At 37.2% G+C, this 25,498-nt stretch overlaps 1 protein-coding gene across 1 annotated transcript in view; it reads right to left on the bottom strand.

Annotated features, from left to right (window-relative positions):
* The window catches only part of Etv1 (ETS variant 1), an 85,981-nt gene that overhangs the window by 15,456 nt on the left and 45,027 nt on the right, over nucleotides 1–25,498 (bottom strand). Inside the window, exons 6-8 of the mRNA XM_028768822.1 lie at nucleotides 23,125–23,254; nucleotides 20,235–20,423; nucleotides 16,206–16,453 (exon numbers count right to left, since the gene is read on the bottom strand). Coding sequence (XP_028624655.1) covers nucleotides 16,206–16,453; nucleotides 20,235–20,423; nucleotides 23,125–23,254 — 567 coding nt within the window. The remainder of the gene's footprint in view (nucleotides 1–16,205; nucleotides 16,454–20,234; nucleotides 20,424–23,124; nucleotides 23,255–25,498) is intronic.

Genomic DNA, 25,498 nt, shown 5'->3' with positions numbered 1-25,498 from the left:
ACTAAGAAAAGACAGAATAATAAAATCTCATAAATTATCTTCATAATTTTGAACTGTTTTTCTCAGATAAGAGCATGTCTGGCTTTTGATTTTTATTAAGAATATAGATCATGTTCAAAGTCAACGACGGGACGGTACATAATAAGCAATTTCACAATGCCTGTGCCGAGAAAAAGTCTCCCCTACAAGGCCAGGGATTCTGGAAGAGAAAGCAAAGTGGCTCACTGTGGACCTGGCTCAGGTGCTGACTCAGAACTGAACGTATTCAATGCTTTTGATATGAAAAGTGAAATAAACATGGAGCAGGAGACAAAGGATTAAACATCAAGTCCTTACTATTACATAAGATACATAAATTTTGCACAAACCTTCCTTTACCTGTATTGCTACAAAATAAAGGGTTGAGAGAGGGTCCCTGACATCTACTACAGCTCCCCAGCTCCCTGGTGAAGAGAATGGATTCATTCTGAAACCAGAGACAGATGTACAGCAGCCCCCAGTATATAGGCCTACCCATATTTTAGCAGTCTCTTCTGAGCCCCAATCCCTATTTTTGTACTTCATTTTAAAACATTTTCCTTAAAATTAATTCTTCAAAACAGAAAGTATCAGGTTCCCCAACTGAGCCCTATCCTTGAATGTATTAATATTTAAGATCAAGCCAATTAGATCGTCTGTACGTTTTAGTAGGTTTTTAGCAACATAAAAAAACCCTAAATGTGTGCCACAAATGTACTATTCAATAAAAAATATTTCCACTTTCCCACTGCCTGTAATTAAAATATACTAATCTTAAGGAATGAATCATAAAGGCCGTTTCTCTTCAGACGTATTTATCTACATACTCCTTGTAACAATGGGCAATCAGTACCTTTTATTTGGCTTGGTTTTTTCCTTGGTCTAGAATTTTCCACATTCAAAGTCAGTATTTTTTTAGCCAGGGGTCTGATGACAAATGATAATTTTTTTGGTCTAATGTCAACAAAAATATGAGCAATTTCTTACCATAAAAATATTTTAACCCATATGGTTTTAATCTAAAAGATCTTTCCAGTAAGCCATAATTCTAACATTTTAAAAAGTATGGATTTGTTGGTACCCACCTATAATCCTAGTATTCAAGAGGCTGAGGAAGAAAGATTGTGAAGTTGAGACCAGTCTGAGTTACACAGAGACTCTTTCTCAGAAACAAAAGCAAGAAAAACAATTAGAGCCAAGGAGGTAAGAGGCTGGCCAAGTAGCTCAGTAGTAGAACCCTTTGCACAGCATGTGCAAGTCCCTAGGTACAATCTCCAGCATCAAAAATGTAAAATTAAATACCTACATAAAATGAAAGTACATAATAAATCTGAGCTTACATGATTAGGATAGTATAAAACACACACACACACACACATTTTTCTATAACGTGGTTCATATAATTTATTACGTAGTACATAATTCTGAATCTAGGAAGGTAAAGTGCTTCTCTTCCTGACAGTATTGATAATTGGCTGAATAGTTAGCAAGCCACTTTATCCCAACTTCAAACTAATGACCAAGCTTCACATGAATTTTTAATGTTATTCTGATCTATTGCCAGGCAAAAGGTCCCTCAAAACAGCTGGGCCTGGAAGGGACAGTGTAAATGATTGCAGGCATTGCAACAGCTGCTCGGAGGCAAGCCTTTTGCTGTACTGATGTCACCATGCCACAAAAATACTCTGACTGCTACACACCTGGGGTACGGCTATAAAAACAGCTGGCAGCTCTGGAGACCATTAGAGGAAAAGACAGAGGCTGAAGTCTATTCCATAAAGTGTAAAGATACACTTTCCATCCCAGAGCACGAGGAAAAAGGAGGGCCAGGAGGGCACTCAAACATTTCTGTGAAACCCAGATTTCAAGGCTGAAGGATACTCAGAGAGTGTTCTAACATAGTGTAAAATTATCATAATCCTGGAAAACCAAACCCAAATGTCAGAGATACTTTATGTACAGTTAGTCTAATCCTTGTGCATCTAGAAAGTAGCTGCTGTCTCTGTTGCTTCTCTTACACTGTAATGTTCTTCAAGAATTGTAGCTCTTCATCTACATATTTTAAATAGATGTTTCTAAAACTCTAGTTAAATAAATTTTAAATGTATTTAAAAGCCAGTGACACATAATAAGGCTGAGGCCAGAATCTTCATTACAGTTCTCCAAAGAACAAAGTATGATTTACATTTTTACAAGGGCATGAGTGGCAATTTATGGAGAAAATTGTGCTTTTCCAATTCTTACCATTTACTACATGAGAACAAATAAAATTAACAACTAATTTTTAAAAGGCAAGACCTTGGCTAGCATTTTAAAATCTACTCTGCCCTTAATATGAATGCCATTTATATAGTCCAGAGAAGCCAGAATTCTTTTTTTTTTTTTTTTTTTTTTAGATAAAGGACAGGGATAGAAGGTTTATTCACATAGAATAACTAAAGTCATGTTATTCTAAAGTGATAACAGTTAATTTATGACTATCAGAGTGGGTCAGACTCTAATCAAATTGTAGAAACATTTCCAAAGTGATTATTCAATCAAATGACTAACATGGTTAATTAGGGGCCGTAAACATTGCTCTGAAGTTCATCAAAGTAATGACTTGCCCAGAAAAATTACTGCTAATTAAATTGCCTGCTGCTTTCATTTCTACCTTATCTAATAAAAAAAAGTACAACTGGTGCGATTTGGCATTACATTTGAACCTTTGCTAAATGCTCAACTCAAAGAACCAAACTGGCTAAGTGGTGACTTCAAAGGTAGACATTGGGTGACAGGGACAGAGGTGTCGCTGTGCAGAGCCTTCCACTTTACTTGTAGAAGAAAGTACAATGCATGAGCAACCATCAACTGTAGCCTGGTCTGTGGAAACATGCTCGGATGGCAGGACATTTATACTATCCTATATGGCATCCTCTGGTTATAATTTTAGGATGACCAGCACAGCACAGTGCTTGCCAGTGACCATGTTGTCATCTACTAGTTGCAAATTCAAGTCTGAGCTCTCTCATTTCATGGGAGTATAGCTTTCTGTAGGATGGTGAACAGCTCTTTTCTCAACTTTTTCATCTGTAAAATGGGAATGCAACTGACAATTTTAAAAGGGTTGTAAAGAGGAACATATGGAGTAAGTTGTATGTAATATTGCCCCTTTAGTAAAGCTGTCCAGATCACTAATGTGTTTTCCAGCAGAGCTTTACATTATAAGGCAAAGAGGAAGAAGGCAGCTCTTTTTAGTTTCTTGTATATGTATCTTGATATGAAGTGATACTTCATCTCAGCATATACAGACTGTAAGAATTTAGAATATAAATGCATTGTTCAATATCTTAATTTACTGTTCTTAAGTCTCGTGAACTAGTTGTTTTTCTGGTTACTAGTGAATTTACTCTGGAATAGTCTCTGTAAATTCACCTTTTAATCTATGGTATCTAAAATATATTGATTGAACAGTCATCATGAATTCACGATTAACCCAGAGTTTCTATCAGACATTTTAAATATTCAAGGATCTCTCTTTGAATTTCATTTTCCCCCAATATTAACCCTTGTTGTTTGTTCTCAAATAACACTGGCCTATGAAGTTTAAAAGTCAGTCTATAAATTGGATTATAGAAATTGAATTTAGGACAAAGGGTTTTTATTGCTGTAGAAACTTGTGGATCAAAGCGTTCTAAAACACGATATTAGTGTTGACCAAATCAGCTCACAGAAATCACAGCGCCTGTAATTTGTTACAGATGAGCTCTTGTGGTGATGAAAGCTGATCTAATATGCTGTAAAAATTCAAAGCAGTGCAATGTCACTGGCAACTCAAGGCTTGGCCGATGCATGGGTGGAGTCAAGAACAAAGAAGGCTAACTCTCCAAACTGCCCTCTTGGGTTAGGCTTCGTGTAGTATCACTCCTAAAGGTATCATACTTGAAGTGATACCATCTCAGGATACCTGAGCAAGAAACTTTGAACAAAACTGCTTTTCCCTCTTTGCCTAACAATGTAAAGCTGTACTGGAAAAATATAGTTTGGATCTGGGCTGCTTTAGCAAAGGTTTGACTACCAAGTACGGTTCTGAATTTGCACATGTCATATGCCAGACTCTCTTTTAATTTGCATATTTGCTGCTCAGTTCTACAAAATGAAAATTCCCCTTTGGCTATCATTTGTCTAAGCCTCCAAAAGGTACACCAGGTTCAGACAGGAAAGATTTGTCACAATTGTCTAGGACATTTTTAGTGGTGGTTGAAACTGCTTTGTTATCAAATAGTGTGTAAAAGCGGGATTACCTCATATAGCAAACCAAACAAGGAGGTAGGAAAAGCAGTCTCCTTCATTGGATGCTCCTGCTTAGACTCCTGCAGTCGTAATCAACGCACAACTTAATTAAGCTTTCAAATGTCTTAAGGTAGAAGACAAATCCCAGTAAAGTAGGAGTAACTCAAGACTGTGCCTTTGCTTTAATTTAAATTAGAATGCAAAAAACCTGCCTGACTGTACATTTTAACTCCTTGTAGGGGTGATATGACTACGTGAAGCCATCATAGAATTTTCATTCATTCACTTTTAAAACAGGGTCTCATCTTGTCTTGGTAACTGACCCTGCCCAGTACTGGGGTCACACACATGAATAATGGGAGAACTTTTTAAATGATAAATATAGAGTCAAAATGATGTATTCCATCCATTTGAAAGTATTAACTACTTTGTAAGATGTGTGTGTGTGTGTGTGTGTGTGTGTGTGTGTGTGTCCACTTCAATGCAAACCTGGAAGATTTAACCATTTTTGTTAGTATTATTAAACAACAAATTTTTGAAAATATGTGTGTTAAATTCTGGGGTAGCTGATGATATACACGATGGTGGGGTGCTTGCCTGGCATGCAGGAAGTTCTTGGCTCAAGAAAAATATCCTGACATGAACTATAATAACAACTTATGACACCAATTAGTACTTTATTCTTCCAATGTTTACATCCCCGTCAGCTTTTTAACTGTTACTTTCCTGGTTTGGGCTTGTTTCTTCCCACTTTCTACTAATATTACATAGAATGTTAAAAACCCAAAGGGTGTCCAGGGCATATAGAACACATGTGTCATAAAGATAGGTGTAAATGCAAATACAAAAACACCCATGTTACCCTGGACTCTGCTTTTACATTTGATGCATGAATGAACTTGACATAGTTAATTAAGAAAACTACATTTTATAGTTTCCAAAAAGTCATGGTGATGAAAAGATGCTTTGGTACCAATAATTTATTCTATATTGAAGAAATCTGCAAGCTATTAAGTCTAGAATAAGTTCCAGCAGTAGTATGTCTAGAATCACATGAGAAAGAAGACAAACAAGGAGTTGAAACAGGGAATTTTTATGGACCTCCTGGTTCTCAGTCACAAAGGCCTGAACAGAACAGTCTAAAGAGGTGGCAAAAGGGCTGGAGAAGTGTTTCAGAGTCAGTGCTTTAGCAAATCTTTTGTTCATGTAGAGAACCTAGGTTCAATTCTTAGCATGCACTTGGTAGCTCACAACTATCCATAATTTCAATTTCAGTGTATCCAACACCCTCTTTTGACCTCCCTGAGGATGAGGCACAGGTATTTGTGAAAGTAAAACACTCATAAACATACAATAAAATAAATGTAGAGTAAAAAAGAAAATACTGGACTTGGCCATGGCTTAAGTTTTAAGAGGGAAGTTATAAATTCAGTATTGTTTCATCCACACTTTGGGATATTTCTATTTCAGCAAACTTAGGCAAATAAACTAAACCTACACTGACAGACTCTTCTCTAAAAAGAGGCAGGGGACTACAAACATTCCTAATAATCATACTGTTGGCAAAACCAAGGAACAAAGAAGGGATATTGCAGTGAAGAGAACTCAGTGTTTCTGAAACACAATGGCAGTGTAGTGACCCAGAGTCGCATATGATTTTCCCTCTGAAACTGCAAATATTTCTCATAAGCTTCCGAGTTATTTTTGGACAGTATCACACACAAAACATAAGCGGGTCTAAACAGCTTATGAACATTCTAAACCTAGGATTTTGTTAAATTTTATAGGGTTGTAATTTTATTCAGCTGATAAAAAATAAAGTGAAAGTGGCAGAAGACACAAGCATATTGTGACTTTGGGTATTTATGTGATAACACCATAGTTCACCAGTTAACACATAGTCTGACAGTTAAAAGTAAACGTGAGAACCAATGTCATTGACAGACCCAATGATTCACAACAATAGCCTGCAGTGAAGAATTTGATACTGAGTACCCAGTCTGTCCTGATTTGTTTCCCATTGGAAGCTGGATGATTTAAGAGTATTGGAGGTAGAGTTTTCCCTCTCGATTTCATCTTTCCTGGGAGTCCTACCATATTCAGATAATTTGTTCTGCTTGCTTCCAATAAAAATGGATCAAGTAACAGAGTTTAGCTTGAACTATGTCAGACACAGCACACTGGATTCATATATGATGACGCTGGTAGAATATCTCACATACTTTATGTTATCCTCTAGCCTGAGGATGGGTTTATGGCACCTTTTTGAAAGACTCATAGTATTTGAAGAAATCTAGAGAAATCACAATAAAAAAAAATGTCAGTGACTATCTTGCATCAGTGTCATTTGTTTTGATCTATGCTGGACACTGTGTTAGGCAATGCTTAAGCATTAAGCATGAACCTATTTCATCTTTACAAAAACACTAGGCCCCCTTTGCAAATAAGTAAGTTGGGAGGCAAAAGAATTTGCAAAGCTTACTCCATAAGATACAAATGGTAAACAGATACCAGGCCCAGGAGTTAGTATTTTTCAAATGTCACACCAACTGGGTGATTTTACTATTTAATGTTGACCATAAATAAAAAGGAGATCATGCAAATAACACAATAAGTTCTTAGGGCTCACACACAAAGAGAAGTCAAAATCAAAGTTAGGGGCCTATTAAATAATAACAGTCATAGGAATGCCGATTGTGCAGCTTTATTTTGCTTTTTGAGTATTTCCCTATTCATTTGAATTACCTGTCTTTAAGAAAGGTACAAAGCACTATGAAAAGCAATTAAATAGAAACACACACACACCCAATGAAAATAAGTGTCTATTTAACCCCACACAATTTCTTCCTTCCTTCCTTTCTTTCTTTCTTTCTTTCTTTCTTTCTTTCTTTCTTTTTCTTTCTTTCCTTCCTTCCTTCCTTTCCTTCCTTCCTTCCTTCCTTCCTTCCTTCCTTCCTTCCTTTCTTTCTTTCCTTCCTTCCTTCCTTCCTTTCCTTCCTTCCTTCCTTCCTTCCTTCCTTCCTTCCTTCCTTCCTTCCGTTCTTTCTTTCTTTCTTTCTTTCTTTCTTTCTTTCTTTCTTTCTTTCTTTCTTTCTTTTATTTTTTTGGTGTTGTTGTTGTTGTTGTTTTAAGACAGGGTTTCTCTGTGGAGCCCTGGTTGTCCTGGAACTTACTCTGTAGACCAGGCTGTCCTTGAACTCAGAAATCCACCTGCCTCTGCCTCCCAAGTGCTGGGATTAAAGGCATGTGCCACCACTGCCTGGCCCAACACAATTTTTTTTTTAAGTTATTTCAAGTTATGAAACTCATTCCTCCTCTTACCGAGCTAATTCATTTGAGTATGGAAATATTTGAGCTCCAAAACATTTTTTAAGAATATTTACAATCCAAAGACATATACTTCAATGAGCATACACAGATATATGTGTACAGACACACATACACAAACACACACACACACAAACACACACACACACACATACACACACTGTTTTGAAAAGAAGACAAAAAAAAAAGAAAGCAATCTTTTGCCTGTTTTTTTCACATTCACTAAACACACAACCAAACACAGAGAGATAGCCAATGGTCTTTAAACTGTTTCATTTAATTTCAAATCTCAGCTCAACTTATAAAAACAGTTACACTTTCATTTCAGCCACTGGTGGTAAGCAACGTAAAGCCTAAGTGTCCTGGGTGTTTTGTTTGAAATGAAATCATAAATTACACACTATAAAAGTATACTCCACCCCTGTCAAGTTCCCCTTTCCAAACTAGTCCAGCTAAGGAGTGTGTTATCCCTCCCTTCCCCCTTTCCTGCCTGTAAAATCCAAGTTAGACAAACACAGTGGGGCTGAGATGACATATTTGAATGGAATTCAGACCCACCAGTTCCTGTTTATGTTTCTGATTTGAGAATGTTGTCTTCTCATTCACCATACATTAGGAACTCTGGAAAGCCATAAATGGTGTCAGGTTACACACAAGCAGGACCAATGAACATTAATCATTACTTCCAGTCAACTGGCAAAAGCAGCAGCTGATGGAACCCTACACCCTCCAGCTCTTTATAAATGACATTCCAGAGAGTCAGGCTCTGTGTGTGCTTCTGCATATATGCGTGTGTGTGTGTGTGTGTGTGTGTGTGTGTGTGTGTTTCCTTTCAGTCTCCATTTTATGAATGAAACTCGAGGCTCTATGGAGTCCATTCATGGAAAAGAAATGCTTACAAGGCTCTGCCCCTAGGGATCAATCAGTCATGGGTAAAACTGATATGATTGGTTTAAGACAGCCTTCAGCCTTCCATTACTGACTTAAAATGCAGTCCCTGTCCATTTGACCTGTGTTAATGCATGAAGAGTAAATCCAGACTGTAGTCTCAATTCTCAAATCAAATCACTCGCCAAGGCCACTTACAGTAACTGTAGATTTAGAGTATATTGAAGCATTTCTTAGAAAAACTGATAGCATAGGCTAGTATCGTGTGGTTTGGGAGAGTTGCTACTTTAAACAGCATCAAATGACAGAAACCCACATCATGCATGTTAGGCAATTAAAAGCAAAGTCAACTTGTGAGCCTGATCCATGACAACTATTATAATAATGAGATCAATTAAGTAAATACCACTGTCACTTTTCACAACTGAAGCACCTAAAACATCAGCGCTACTTGTCCACAAACAACTGGTTGAGTAAAAGAAAACTGTCATTGGACGCTGGAGCGTTCCTTCTTTAACATTCCCAAGCGCTTCTCGTTTTGCATTGCTTTAAGCAACAACATTAAAAGTTAGAAAAGGGGGAAATAAGTGGCAGCAAGCATTTCATGAGAGGAAAGTGGCCTTAAGTAACGATGCTTCCGAGAGAACAGAGCTGAACCTTTGGGAGTGCCACATCTCAGGTACAAAAAGCCAGAGTTTATAGACTCATAATCAGAGTTGCACTGGAAATGACCAAAAATAGAAATGTTCAAAGTGATCTAATCTAAGCAATCACAAGGATGAATTTGGAAAGATCCAGTTCTAACCTAGACAGTGTGACACGTGTATTACCCGCTTTCTGGACAACGGAAGAAAGCATGTCTATCTTCTGGTTACTTGAACCCACATAGGAATATACTTGCAATCAACAGGCCCTGTGTTCACACCTGAGTAACTCACTAGGGAAGCACGGCCTTGCCTGGAGAGGGTCAAGGCAATCAGAAGGAGGACCGTCTGTTTTAAATTTGTTCTTACTATGGCATTATGACAGTTCAGGATTTAAATAACAACAGCCTCTGATAACAGGCAAACCAAATGCTAGAAAATAATATGGGCTTATCTTAGAGGCTCAAGATTTAAATAATTGAAGAAATTACATGGGAAGAAATTAACCCACAGTATGGAATACTGTTAATGAATAAATATACACAATTTTAAGTCTTTTAAAAAATTTTTCTGTGTTTTGTTTTTGTTTGTTTTAAAGACATGGTTTCACTTATAACCAAGATGGCCTGAGGCTTGCTTTATAGACCTGGCTGACCTCGAAGTCTGTCCTGCTTGCTCTTGCCTCTTGGTACTGGAACTCAAGGTAATGTATCACCAGACCCAACATGATTTCATATTTTTAAGAATTTCATGTGCTACATAAACTCTATGAGTCAATACACTTAAAGCTTAATTAAAACAGTTTATGGAATACAGCCTAACAACTATTTGGAGATGGGTATTTAAATATATACAAGTTGCTTTGCTATATACATCCAGTACCTATACTGAAATAAGAATAATCTCCTACTTAACCTTAACTTCGTGATGCCACCAGAGCAGTATGCACTCAGTAGGATCTATAATTCAAAGTTTGAATTGTGGTCATGTTCAGGGTTGGATTCTTTCCTGTGATTCTGGGAAGTGGCTGTGAACTTCAATTCCTTGTCAGTCGCATGCGCACAAAGATATGCACACCATAACACTGTATTACTACTAAGGTACACAGCTATAAAAGTTAAACATACTAAGCATGGTTTACTTATATTTTCTTTCTAAATGTGCTGAGAAGTATAATTTCATCATCCATGAAGAAACCTCCCTAATTCTTTAAAGAGAAAGTTCTAGATATGTGTGCCTTTTTCTATTTTAGGTGTTCCACTCTACCAACAAGGAAGTAAATGGAGACAATTGTGTAGCTCGTCAGAGAAAGTGTCCAGTAGGAAGGATGCACTCTCATGGCACAAAAACACATCCCACCTCTTTGCTCACTGGACTCTCTAAATAGAGTCCCAATTCTGATTTGATTTTTCAAAATGACTCAAAATGGTTTCCTCAGTAAGAAATCACTGAATTGCCAATGATATAAGTATATATGTCTCTTTCTGTAAGCAAATAATAAGTTCTTTTAAAGTAAGTGTGTGTGTATGCTATGACTGAAGCACGCATGTCGCCCTATGGGCTCCAGTATTGACGACTTGGTCTTCTGCTGTGAGTGTTATTTGGGAGGTTGTAGAAATTAGGAATTAGAGGAAATCTCAGTTACCTCTCAGTCTCCCAAGGAGAAACTCTAAAGGTTATATCTGGTGTCCAGCCACCCCCTTCCCATCTCTTTGTGGTGGTTGTGGGCCATGAGCAGCCCAGCCTCTCCCACACACCCCCACTCCACTGATGTCTTGTTTCACCAAGAATCAACACTGCCAAGGACTACGGCCTGACAGCTCTGAAAGCTCGATCCAAAGTAAATCCTTCCTCCTCTCCAGTTGTTTGTGTTAGGCTTGCTGTCACTGATGACAGACTTCTGGGAGATTGTTAAAGGGCAACAATGAGGGTATTCATACTCCGAAGACACACTGTGAGCAGATGTAAGCCTCTTAATTTTATTAATTTTTTTTCTTTAGTGTTTTACAAGTTTAGTCAATGGATTAAGTTGCTGACAACTTTACTATTATGACAACTTTATGTATTTATTATCTCCAAATACATAAAGGCCTCTGTACGTCTATTAAGACACAAATAGCCGTTGTTCTTACTGCCTTAGCCAATGACTTTGTGACTATATAAAGCTTCAACTTAAAACCATGTTCTAAACTCTGCAGGTGGAAGCCCAAGCTATACTCACAGACTTAAATCTCACTTCTCTGCTGTCTGTCTAAACGCTTAGGAGGACGAGCCACCAACACAACAAAACCCAGACCAGTACTCAGGACATACGCAGCCTCAGCTAGGCCCATTTCTGAACTTGAAGAGGATTCAGAGCTCTTTGTTAAAATGTCAGCTGAGGCCCATGGAAATACTAGACACGTATGTCAGTTATTTTCCCATTTCTCTGCCTACACATCATATTTTTACTAGCTAATGACAGAAAATAAGCCTTTATAAATTTCTTAGGTGATAAAGACATATTTGGGGAACATGAGAGAGGGTGCTGAGGTGAAGAATGGATGGGTTTGCAGTGAATCAAAAGAGGGGTGTACTATTTCTTCAAGGGTTTGCTGACATCTGTTTCAGGATGCAGGACCTCACAAGTTTGCTCGTGTAAAAATGAGCAGAGCTGACAGAAGTCTCAAGCCTGCTTCAGCTCCACTCTATGTACCATGTACCAGGATATTAAAATGAAAGACTGAAGTCTGGTAAGAGGACTCAGACAAAATCAAGTTACATACAAAGGACTTGTAGCTAGTGGGCTATTCATCTGCTTGTCTTTCTTCTAATTATTATTGAGCCGTTGCCAGAAGCACTTTTTATAAAGAGGTAGCAAACTTTGATAAACTCACATTTTTTTCAAGATTTCTTTTACTTTATGTGTATGAGGATTTGCCTGCACATATGTATGTTTACCATATGTGTATCTGATGTCAACAGAGGTCAGAAAACAACTTTGGATCTCCTAGAACTGGAGTTATAGGCAATTGTGTACTGCAGTGGAGGGGCTGGGAACCAACTCCACAGCCTCTGCAGAATCAGTGAGCACTCTCAACACCTGAGCCACATCTCTAGCCCTGATAAACTCAATTCCTAAAAATGTTTGAGGAGCTAGGCAAGGTGACACATGTCTTTAATCGAAGTGTTTGGGAGGCAGATATCCGAAAAATCATCGAATTCACATAGTGAATTCCAAACCATGTAGGGCTGCATAGTAAGGCCCTATCTCAAAAGAGAAAAAGAAAGTTTGAGATAAATTTGTTACGAAAAGGAAAAAAGCAAGAGAAAAAAAAAAGATAGTAAAGCTTAATCTTAAACCTTAATCTTTTATAGGATTTGGGATCTTATAATTTGCTACCTTCAAGCAGTGAACACCTAAAATTCAAGTAAAATTTGATCACTGGCCTGCATGATTTCCTAAATTAGGGAAGTGTAGCTCCAAAATCTGAAAACACATGATGCTTTTCTAAACCCTGGATCTTAGAGAGAGCCTTCAATCGTATAGAAGTTCTTCATCCAGATTACGGTAAGTATTTACCTCATTTAAAATACAAAATTTTGTAACAGACTCACCTTTATTCTGAACAAATACAGTGAAAAACCATATATATACCATGTACTGAAGAAGCTGAGAAGGATGAAGGATGGCTTATGACAAATTCAAGGCTAACTTGGTCAATACTGTAAGACCCAGGCCAACTGTGGTTACACAGCAAGGTGGTCTCAAAAGCAAAAAGATATGAATAATAAAGTCTCACTGGCCGTCTAACATGACATAGTTACAAAAATGGACACATTTATGAAAGTAGGAGGCTGCATAGAGGTACTCTTTTACACATTCCAAATGAAGCATTCCATACATCCTAACTCTATACAGTTTCTTGTCCAGTGAGTGCTGTATATACATTTAATTTTAGAAGGCAACTAATAAACTAACAAAAACCTGTGTGGTGCTTTACACAGCACTATCTGGCTAATGAAGAGAAACAAATCAACAGAGTAGACGTACTCCATTACCTTTCCAACATAGTGCCATGATGTGACTATGCCACAGTGTGTGGCCTAAAAAACAGGCTTCCTGAATATCTATTTCTTTTCTCTTCTCTGTCTGATCCAACTTTCCCCCCCACTTTCCCTCCTCGAATAACGATTTCTACTCTAATAACATAATATTTTGAATTTTTTATCTTAAATATTCGGCAGTTAAAATTGCATTCCTGTAATTATAATTATAACTAATAGACCTACCATTTCCCATGTCATAATTAATGTCAGGTTTTATTAGAGCACAATCATGCTGTCTTTTCTCTTTGAAGACATCGTTTATTGTCACAACATTTATAGTACATTGAATTAAGCAATAAAGTATCCCAGAATGCTTCTGAAGTGATAACTTTAAATCACAGATTCTAGATCAATTCACGTAGAAAACACTTTTTTTTAATATTGTTTAAAAATTGCACATAAAGTACTTCCTAATGTGCTACTGGTTCAACACCAATAAGAAAAAGAGAGAGTGGAGATTCAATGATAAATACATTAGAGTTCCTAAAAGGTTGTTTAATGTGCTCTCGGGAAAGATGAATGAGCTAACGACAAACAAAATATCCAGAGCTCATCCCTGTTGGCTGCAATACAGGATACATACAAAGGATAGGCTGCATAGCAGCAAATGTATTTTGACTCTAACAGATTAATGAATGATTCTCGTCTAAGTCATATCCCAAAGCTCTTCTGTTTAAATCACACCCACAAGTTCAACCTTTACAGTTTAAACTATTCAAATACAGCTGAATCTTCCAGAAAAAACCCTGAGATTAGAATTAAGAAGTGTTGTATAACTGTGTCATTTTCAAATATAATTAGGGAGGGCATAGCATAGCATAAAATTAATATCTCTCAAATGTTAAGTCGTATTTTACAAGCCAGTTGAAGATGCATGGTACTTTTAGAAGACACAAGACACCTACACTTTTAAGACAGGATGCTGAATAATTACGTTAAACTTTAGTGGTAAAAGGTGAACTTTTTTTGAGGCACACACAGTGGCTGACTCTAATAGTCACACAATATTTGACCCATAGGAAATGCAATTAGCTCCTACAAAACTACCCCTTAAATGTTTGCCTCGTTAGGATCCTTATATCTCTTCCTGCTTGGTTCACAAAATATAAATGCTTAATTCCATACTACACATACATGTGTTTGCAGTATAAACATGAGAAGACACATGTGGAACAAATTAGAGAATCACAAAAAGGTTCAATATTACTCCTTTAGTATTATATATTTAACAATAGCAAAACAGAAAAAATCTCAACATATTATACAAGTCCCGCTGGTTGACTATTTATACTAACTTATAAAATTTCCATCTGTGGTTTCTTTAAATCATCGATTAATTAAACTTTTCTGCAGCAAACTAACAATAGCTAGAGACAAGCATAACAGCAGTTAACAGAATTTGAAATTCACACTGAAATATGTTTTCTACCTACAGGAGAACCAAACATCTGCTTTCAAGGTATTTAATTATGGAAATCCAAGGACAGCTATGAAGAGGCTTGAAACTCACATAACTAGGAAGAATTTCAAGAAAGTTCCCAAGATGTACAACCTTATTCAATAGCCTTAGTTTTGTTTTCCCCCTAAACTGCAAAACATCTACAAAATAAATATTTGTTTTTTGCTTCTTTGAGAACATATTTTTAAAATGACACAGAAGTCTAGTTCAAATTTAGCTTTTAAAGAAACCTCTTAAAATTAATCCTAGGTTAGAACCAATGTTTTTGCAGAGACCAGCTTACCTATTTTCCTAGCCCTTGGCCCAATGTTGCCCCAGACCTAGGGAGGGCTAGCATACAAACTTAAGGATTGTTGCTTCTGCCTTTTACCTCTCGACCTTACTGGAAGCACGAACAGATGTTATGCCCTCGAGTAGCCACACCTGAGCAGAATCTACCCAGTCCCTAGGAGAGTCAGTTGGACAGGAAATTCAAGGCTGTTGAGAATTACTATGTTTTCATGATTTTTGAGGCATACTTTAGAGTAGCCAATGCCTTTCGTCCTTCCCCTGTGCTGAAGTCTAAGAGACCTTCACAATAAAGCAGATTGTTTTCTTCAGTAAAACCTGGAAGCAGCTTTCTGTCCCCTAAGCAGAACTCAGCAGTTATTACAATACTTCTTTCATAAAGGATGTTCATTCACTTGTATCCAGATGGAAGGAAACTGGACTGCACTCAAGTCTCTCCACATCTAAAACCAGCGATGGACCTAACTACAATGTTAGTAATAAAAATTTACAGGTGTGTGGTGCCCAACGTACAAAAATGACCCTTTACTTCACACATCTTTCAAAATACCTAATTTCACAGAAAAACTCAATAGAGAGTAAGCTTTTTGAGTTTCAAAATTAAATGTTGGCAAAACCTGGTAGTAACATTTGGAATCAATTTTAAGCTTCTTTACCTTCAGGAGGATCTCTTTCCTCTGAAAGATGATATGTAGTAGATTTTCCAGCTCTCTGAGACAAAGGTAGACTCAGTGAAGGAAGCTTAAATCTGCATTTTTTTCTGTTCTCTTTCTAATATGTAAGAATTTCTACTTTAGGACCACTGGAACTTTTGCCACTGATGATTGTTTTAATTTACCAAATGTAAATACCACCAGCAAAGAATTTTGTAAGCATTGTTTCCAAATAAGATTACCATAACAGAATACAAAAGGAAAAAGAACTGGATCAAGAGAAAAATTGTAAGTTTCTCCTCTTAGTTGAGTAAGTGCAATTCTATAAATTGTACTGTCTTTGAACTGGTTTCATTTTAGACACGATTTTTTTGATCATCATCTCATGGCAAAATCTTCTAATAACCCATGTCCTCAACCATAGAAAGTACCAAATATAGGATAAAATCCTATATTTTACACTTACAAACGAATGGTCAGAAGGCACACAGTCTGACAACCTTAAGCAAATCAACAAGGGAGTCGAAAAGATGATTTACATGTAATTTCATAAGAGGATGGGCATACCTGAATCATATGCAAAATCTCTGGGTTCCTGTTTGATCATCAAAGGAGGGGGGAAGCTTTGGCTGGCTGCACCGCCAACCATGGTTGTATGTTCATAGACTGGGTCGTGGTACTCCTGTTTAAAGCCTTGTGGTGGGAAGGGGATGTTTGGCTCAGACATCTGGCGTTGGTACATAGGACGCCCTTCCCTTGGCATGGTCGGCAAAGGAGGAAAAGAATTACAGGGTTCAGAAAGCTGGCGGCGAAATCTGGAAAAGAGAGTGTGTTTCAGATGAAATGGTAACACAGAAGTTGTCTTTAAAGGACTGATATAATTCCTACTTGCTAGTGAACACTTTAAACCAGACAGCCCAATGTGAACAGCTTTAATGAGTCTCAGATTTCTCTTTCTTAGAACAGTTGTGCTATGATTTGTTTTAAATCACATGATGACGTGTGCTCCCCTTTTAACCCATCCATTGCAAACAATTCAGCATATCATGAAATTAAAGGTATACTGCCAGTAGCTGTAGAACAATGAACTGTTTTGAATTAATATGAACCCTAACAGATAAAATAACCAATTGTCAGCTAATTGGATCATTTATATGACTCCTGGAAGAAAGGGTTCTCAAATAATAAAAAGTAAGGAAAAACAGGGAAAACAGAATGCGATCTCCAATGGTGTTCTCTCTCTCTTTAAATTCTGTCACCAAACCAATCAACAGCCAAACAGAAGAGCCACCAAACAAAGACCTACTTGCTGGTGTGCCTTCCATAACCCTCAGAAATTCAGGAAGCACAAGGGAGCTGAAACTCTTCGCAAATCAGTAGGCCTTTAAATTCTTCAACAATGTCCAAATTAACAATGTGTTCTTGTAAGAAATAAATCTTGGCATTACGGGGGCTCTCTTTTCAAAAAATAAATCTCTCTGTCCAGTTAAACCTTACAAGATCTACTGGATCCTATGATCTCCAGTCTGTTGAGTTGATTAAAAAATAAGCATACTCACACAGCTGGCCACCTAAGATACACGGATTTGAGGGCATGAGGAAGTTCTAAGGCCTAGGCAGAGAGCTGGAATTGAATCTCATGCTACTTCCTTCTTGGTAAAGATTTTCTGAACACATAATTGTTCTGTTCTGTATATCTCATCTGTAATATCATTGACCCACCACAAAGATGTGGACTAATTAAAGATTTAAAAGTACTCTAAAAATGCCCCAGGAGTGCTTAAAAAATAACCTCTAAAACATATCCATGAACAAATATTAGCCTATTAACCCCCCTACACACACACACACTAAAAGCATCCCCGAGACTTTAATTTTGAAAGTTAGCATTTAATTTTAGTAACGTTCAATGAAAATGAGGCAAAAGCCAAAGAATGGCAGTGCAATTGCTTTAGCGTTCAGAAGCGTACTCCCTGCCATGGCTTGACTCTCGGTATCCCGGCTTGCATGAGAAGCATGGAAATTCCACTTACACCTGCACAAAATAAACTTAGAAACTCAGATATTGTGAAACCAACAGCGAGGCTGGCTGGCACTGCATGCATTTCCCTTCTCTTGCTTATTTCATTAGCCAAAAAAGGAAACAGAAATTATCATTAAGAACTGTCAAGGAGTGAATCAGAAAATGGTAACTTGGAGATAAAATAAGAAGCCAGCTCCCTTCTAAAGCCTTAAAAGGAAGCTAATATCACTCGCACTGAAAGCATTGTGAAGAAGCAAAGCTATTCGCTTTTTAAAAGTCAACGTGATTTGTGCTTGTTCTTGTAAGAGGCCATGTATGTAGCAGGGGTATGTTTTCACGGGAGAATGTATGGCTTGGGTATCATTCTGGTAAGCCACTGACCAATGGGAAGGAGAAAGTGAGAGAAAAGTTGGTGGCTATAGGACAGTAGGGAAATGGACTAGTAGGTAAGGCGAGTCGGTATATGCGTTGGGAGCATGGCTGAAGAAAATAGACCAGTCTCTTGCACAGTGGGTTCAGGAAGACGAGCCAAAGGGCTGGCCTGAGGTGTGCACTGAGGCTGAGGAGAGGAAGCAGAATGCAGGCCAGCTGGCTGTAAACTGTTCCCAGAGTGAGGTGGGGTGCCTGAGCTGGAGGGAGCTATCTGGGGAAGGGATCTGTTCCCAGAGCAAATTTGCCATTTATAACCAAGGGACTGCCATTTGTTGGCCAGAGCCCTCTAAGAAATCCTCATCTGAAACATAAGGCTTCAGAGATTTTCCTGGGATTGGCCAGCTGGTACCATGCTCAAAACTCAGTTGGGAGGCAGTGGGAAAAGACCCCGAGCTTCCCCCTTGTAGTTCCGGGCCGGCTGTTCTTAGTCTCAACTGTTTGACTTCAAGTTGAGAGACAAAAATGGATCTGGCCAAAGCACCTCCAGTTAGATCATCTAAAAACAAGCGCACTAACTACTCAGCAGTCACCTTGCCTTAGAGATAGCCAGCCTGCACAGAAGGCAGACGACATAACCTGTAATTCAGTGTTCATTCGAATCGCAGGGCACTTGGTGACGAAAAATTCGGGTGAGTCTTCGGAAGTAGACAAAAGCAATGATAGTGGCTTGTCGTCCCTGCTTTTTCTCTGATATTGCACAATGTGCTCCTTCCTGTTGAATGGCCTAGCTTGCAACAGGCATTCTTTCATCTGGATTTATAATCACTGCACAGATAGATGCACATAGCATTTCACTCTAAATACGTCTCAAGTCTGTGGAATGAGAAAGGAAAGACAGTAGGCGGTGTTTAGGAACTAAAGCTCCGGAGAACTGGGTCATGGCAGCCAACGGAAGAGGACATGGCTTTGTTTCACATGGGAAAATTAGATTTCATCCTATTCTTTTACAGCAAGAAGTAACTCAATTTGAGACTGAGGTATAAAGTGTTTCTTTATATATTCAGATTTGCCTGTGGTACACTTGCTTCCTCTGGTGACTGGGAAGAGTCCTTTCAATCGGCTATTTTTACAGTGATGTATCTCAGCCAGTTATGGTTGTAGTTCATGGATAAACTTTTAAAACATTTTGGGGTGCATTTGTTAACATAATTTTATATTGAGTCTAATTGTATACTTTTTCAAATAAAAGGCTGATTTTAAACAGAAAGACAATAGAAACTCTAAGGTCTGAATTTCCTAATGATTTCCTTCTCACTTCTGCTTCTGGAAGCATCTAATGCAGGCTACAGATACTACATAGTGGTCTGTGATGCATGTTTCTTTCCAGTTAGTATTCAGGGCTAACACAGAGATAGTTCCACATGAAGCAGTATTTTGTCATCAACTCAGTCCACATTTCAGATAAAGTCTTTTTCTCCTATGGAGACTATTGTTAAAAAGTTTCCTGGACAGCACTGGTAATGGGAAACAAAATAGAAGAGATGAACTTAGCTGGATAGAGCAAACCTGTGTTCTAATTCATGGATTAAAGAAGTACTTCTTCTAGGACTGCATTGAAACTTGGATTTCTTAATCGCTCAGAGACAACAATCTCCAATTCCAGGCCTCCCTCATTTGGCAGCTGTCTCTCAGAAGCACTGTCTTAGCGTCCATAGTCATCAGTCTATGGACATTAAATAGTCATTGAAAAGGAAAGCAAATAGATTAAGCAAATAATTTATACTCTGTAAGAATATGTAGAACTAAGCCATTCGATATAAGGGAATGAACGTAAAAGTCACCTCGTAAAATGAGTCTACTAACTTTGTAAAAACAGTGTATACATATGCATGCATGATCTGTTGTAATGTTTAAGTGAAGCAATTTGTGAGAAGTGAAGGAGAAATGTTCAGATTAATTTCATTTTAGCAAACAATTTAAATGTTTATAAAAACTGTTTGAAAATTACCTTCTCCATAAATTCTTTTTGTCATTGATAGAGCAACCTTTTACTGAAAATATTTTTGTACAAATGTGCTGAATTAATATGCTTACCTTAAAACACTAGAGATCTTTAGAACAGCTATGGGTAACGTCCACCACGAAAGCTGAAACAGGTGGAGAATTTTGCTTTTTTGTCTGAAACGGTGTCCGCAGCTTACCTGTGGTCCATGGGGTAGGTGCTGTCTGGTATGGACTGAGAAGGAGGGAGGTGAGCTGGGAAGGCCCGGTCAGGTTTCGGAGTATGAGCTGTGTTTGGAGATGCATGGTGGAGAGGAGACACTGGAGTGCTGGATGGTGTCGGGGGATTGGAGGGCCTCATTCCCACTTGTGGCTTCTGATCATAGGCACTACCCAGAGAACAAAAGAGAATGTAGGTTGCATTGGAGTAACTTACAAAAATTTATCTTAGACATAAGTGATGAGGGAGCTAAACTCCTTTGGGTTTTGTATTTTAATTCTAGAATCTTTAAACTTCACAGCTCCCCATGCTCACTCTTAGAAACTATCATATGAAATTATGTAATGACTTGACTATTTGTAGCGTACATATTCAGTAGACACACAACTTAGCAAAGGAAGCTCTGGATGTTGAGGGATCCCCATCACTCTGTTTTACTTCCTAAATCATTAAATACCTGATCGTCATTCTTCCTTTCTATTACATCTCAAAACAAGACCTAACATCAGCTTCATAAGAGAGACCATAGTTGATCTGTCTTTATTTGTGGTGGAATTCGAGGCAATACTCTTGCCTTTCTAGATGTTTTATATTAAATGATGTTTGGCCTTGAATTCCTTGATAATAAAGACTAATGAGGCGAATTGAAATGTCTCTGATATATTTAAGCTTTCTTTGATTGTGAGTACAAAATAATATTAAGAATAAAATCCTATTATCATAGACTAACTTCCACTCTCAATTACAAATGCAGAAAGAGTAAGCTGTTTGTTTTATATTACGACTTTCAATTGCTTTCCAATGCGTAGCTTACTGGAATATGATTGAACTAACGTCTTCAGTCAAGGAAAACACTTACTAAAATCAGATTTCATTTTCTGAACAACAAAATGGTTTATTTCTGTGTTTAGTATCTAGATACGCTCTTCAAATAAAAATATTAAGAAGAGCTGGTTAAGGTGTTGCAAGACTTTAATTGCAACAGAGGCAGGCAAATCTCAGTGAGTCAACCTTGGCTACAGACTGAGTTCTATCCCCCAGCCTGTACTGACCAATCAGATCAGCCTCAAGAAAAAGTGTATGTATGAATGTATGTATATATGTATGTATGTACGTACATATATAGTAATAGGCTTTTAGAAGCAATATTTTCCTTTTAAATTAATGTATAACAACTTACAGTTCCTCTATCACTACAACAAAATGATATACATGTTTAAATGTGCTTTCCAGAAGTGCAGAGGTATGTGCTACATAATCCAGTCCATCTTTAAAGCTATCTTTACTCATATAGAGAACACAGGAAGGGAAATTGGTGGAGGAGAAAAGAGGAACTGGAAGATGGGAGCAAATATGAGAGTAGATTTAATCAAAATGCATCGTACATATGTATGAAACTCTCAAGCTGAAAACAAAAATGTCTTGTGTTTGGTTTTACCTATGTTCTTTACTTATGTTTTTGAACAAAAAATCTACCATTTTTATGAAGTGGCTTTCCTAATTATCCTAAAATAATACTTTCTTTTCCCATCCAGAATGTATTGTATACACCGTATATGCTGAGAGAGATGGTGGGTTTTACAAAATCCTCCAAATTGTTAGCCAAGTCCTCAACTGTTTATGGGTCTGAGATACATTGTATAAAACAGTATTTTTATGGTCACCATAATAATCAATGCTGAATTGCAAAGAGTATCCTATATCTAACTGGTTCAATGACTAGAAATTGTGCAATGTTAAGATAATTATGTTGTTATACACATCTTAAGGAGAAAATGCAAACAACAAAACTAAATAACCAAACACATATTAATATCTTACGTGAGCTCAGTATGCTGTCATTCACTTTTAGAATAGATATGTTTTATAAAAACAGTTTAGTTTCAAATGAGCAGCCTCACAATTTCAGGCTCTAGTGAGCCTCTTAGAAAGTCACGTATAAAACAATAAGTTTCAAGAACAAACAGGAAGAAAAGATCTCAACACTGGTCAGTTGCCATCAGGTGGCACAATCTAATTTTCTTGCCTCTTCCATCTAACAAATGTGAAAGATGGCAGATGTATTTGCAGTAACACAAGATTCTTCTGGATCTTACTGCACTGAGCTTGAATTGATACACTTTATAAAAGAGTGCAAATATTTGGAATCATTTTTCTAAGGTCTCAAGCCACCGCCCTTTAAGAACTAAGTCTCTACTGTAATCAAGAGTAATAGTCAACAGCTATAGCCAACTTTTTTTTTAATGCAATTAGAGGCCAAGATGAAAAGTAAAAGCATGCAATTCACTACAAAGGGTTTTTAATGAACATATGTGTTATCAAATTTTCTAGCAAATGAACAATGCACTTTGAATGCACCACCCTTTATTATCATCTCAAGAACAACTGGCTTTTTAATAGATAATAGCCTTGGCTGGGCCTTATAAAATTATAGTTTTATTGCAATTGTCCATGAATGCATCTTATAGATCATCTGTAAAGCCTGTCGGATAACTAATGTACTGCTTTTGCTTGCCAAATGTTATATGTTTTTTTTTTCCGACAAACTATCTAAAGTACATAATGCATTCATTCTGATGGGAACCTTCAAAAGCTGCTTGTGCCAAATAAGACCCTTTTCTCAAACCCAAGATGCATCATCACAGTAGAAAAGCAACTAATGATTGAGATGAGAAATATTACTTTAAAATGATTCTAAAATGTGTGACTGTACGGCAGATGGGCCTTTAGAGTTTTGCTGAATACATTACCTAATTAGCTTATTATGTCATGAAGATGTAACCCATAAAATGGACTTGAGATTTTAATACCATTCTATATTTTCTGTTTCCAAAGGGGATGCTGCTCTCTGTGAACAAAAGGCTTCTTACCTGACATTGTACAGGCACTTTTCTCCATAGCTGAATTTAAAGGGCTGCTCTTGACTGCAAGCAGACCCGAGTTCTGAACATGGGCTGTGGGGTTCTTTCTTGATTTTCAGTGGTAGGCCATGAAAAGCCACTAAAAACAGAACAAACATATCCATACAGTTTTAATTCAATTAAGAATTAAGTCTATTAGTCTGCTTTACTTCTCTTATTTAAATTACCTTTAACAGTTCACAGTAACCTAAACTTCTAGGAAAAATAGCATTTGATGGTCTATGAGGCTGAAGGGATTCTGGAAATTCCCTGTGCTCTGCAGCCAGCCCCCTTTCCTACTTTGACTGTGTAACAAACTGCAAGTCTGAATTTTTTGTTTTGGTGATATTAACAATGCTAGGAGCTCAGTTTTCAGAAAAGAAGTTTCGAAAACCTGTTGTTAGTATTTCCACTGACTACAACAGAGGCAAAAAGATTACATCTGTTTAGCCAAGATTGGATAAGGCTTTAAGCATTATTCAGTAGTACTGCTTCAGTAGCCTGTGATCTCGTGATGCATGACAAAGAAAATCCAGGTGTAGGTCTAAAGGCAAGCCATAAAAGTATGGGGGCTATGGAAATCAACATCTTTAAGGTTGGTGGTTATTTTTACACAGAAACCAGAATCCCTGCTTATCCATTTAGCTAAACTATAAAGATAAAATGTGATACATGAAAGTTTTCACCACATGTAATCCTCAATTAATATTATTCTGTACCAAATAGTGTTTTCTCTTTTTTCATGTAATTTAATACGCAACTGTTTTTAAAACATAGCTACTGTTTATGAACATTCATTGTGCTTAAAGTCAGTTATGCCATAAAATGTACACTGCAGGAAACAAACACACATACACACACATATTTGCAAAAACGTGCTTATTTTAGGACTATAAAATCAACGAATAAATTTCACTGTATTTGTAAAAGTCTGATGATCCCACAAGTGTTCACTATATTCTCTTTAGATTTCTTTCAAAATGTAATGCCCTAAGATAAAATTTTTGATACGTGTAATAGAAAACCACAAAAGCATTCACTGTGTTTACTGAGAAAACTCCTCCTGTACACATGTAGGATACATGTGTGTGCATACAGTTTTACTAACTCTTAGAATAAAAACATGTATGTTACAACATATTTATTGATACTTTTCCAACAACCTTTTAATCATTTTCAAGCTCTTTGAATATGGACAGCAAAATATATGTACTCAATTTCTAGAACTTTGAATTAAACCCTAAATTTTTATTTTCCTAACAAAAAGTTGTTGCAACATACAAAGAAACCCATTTTTTCTTCAAAGAAGTCATAAAAAAACCTGAGAATTCAGATTTAATTTACATGAATAAAAATTTGTTAAGATCTAAGATGCTATATTTCTATAGTTAGGACCTTTTGACCAAAGGTATAAAAAAGATTAGTAAACAGCTTGCAAAATAAATTTAACCCAGAAGAGGAGCTTAACAAATTCAGCTTTACTAAAATTAACATTACCTCTTTAATGGCACCATTAGAAGAATGAAGGATAAGGCCAAAAGATGTAGACAATTGGTTCATAAAAGAAAATATCTAAATAGCAAGATGGAGCAGAAGGCAGCAAAATGAGTGAATGCTTATCAAAATTTTTGCTCATCAGAAAATTGTGAATAAGACAACAAGATTATCACCAAATGCTCACTAGAAAAACCAATCTATAATAAAAGGTTGACAATGCTGATAGTGATTGAACAAAATAATAGAATTTAGTGCAAGCATCTCAGAAAAGGGTGTGACTACCTGCAAGCTTCAACATGAATGTATTATGATCTAGTAATTACACTAACACATATTTTCCTGTGTGTGTGTGTGTGTGTGTGTGTGTGTATGAGGAGTTCATATGTTCCCCCAAAAGACATATGTAGAAATGTTTGTGGAAGTTTTATTCATGTAAAGAAAGCTAAAAATGTTTTAAATATTCATTGGTGGAAATAAATAAGTATGGCATCTGCATGCAAAGAATATTTAGAAAGAACAAGGAATAAAGCACCTTCCAATGCATCCAAAAACACAGATGCTCTCACAGCTACGTTGTTAAGCCCTGTAAATTTCCAAAACAAAGCTAGCTGAGAGTGCAAAGCTTTCCTTCTACATTTAGCCTGTGATTTTGTTTGGCGGGCTCAGTTAAATTAAGTTGTTGAGGTGAGCGGTAACTCCATGGCTAGCGTCCTTCAGACCAAGGGGAGATGTGAACAAAAGATGTCAGCGCCAGAGATCATCACGTGACACTCAAGGTAGCGATCAAGTTGAGCATTCTACAAACCTAGAGATGTCAAAGATGGATGGGAAAGTGGAAAAGACTGGA

Source organism: Grammomys surdaster, unplaced genomic scaffold (assembly GCF_004785775.1).
Source record: "Grammomys surdaster isolate TR1022 unplaced genomic scaffold, NIH_TR_1.0 188, whole genome shotgun sequence".
NCBI lineage: Eukaryota > Metazoa > Chordata > Mammalia > Rodentia > Muridae > Grammomys > Grammomys surdaster.
The sequence above is the reverse complement of the archived record's forward strand: the minus strand, read 5'-3'. Positions and strand labels throughout refer to the sequence as shown.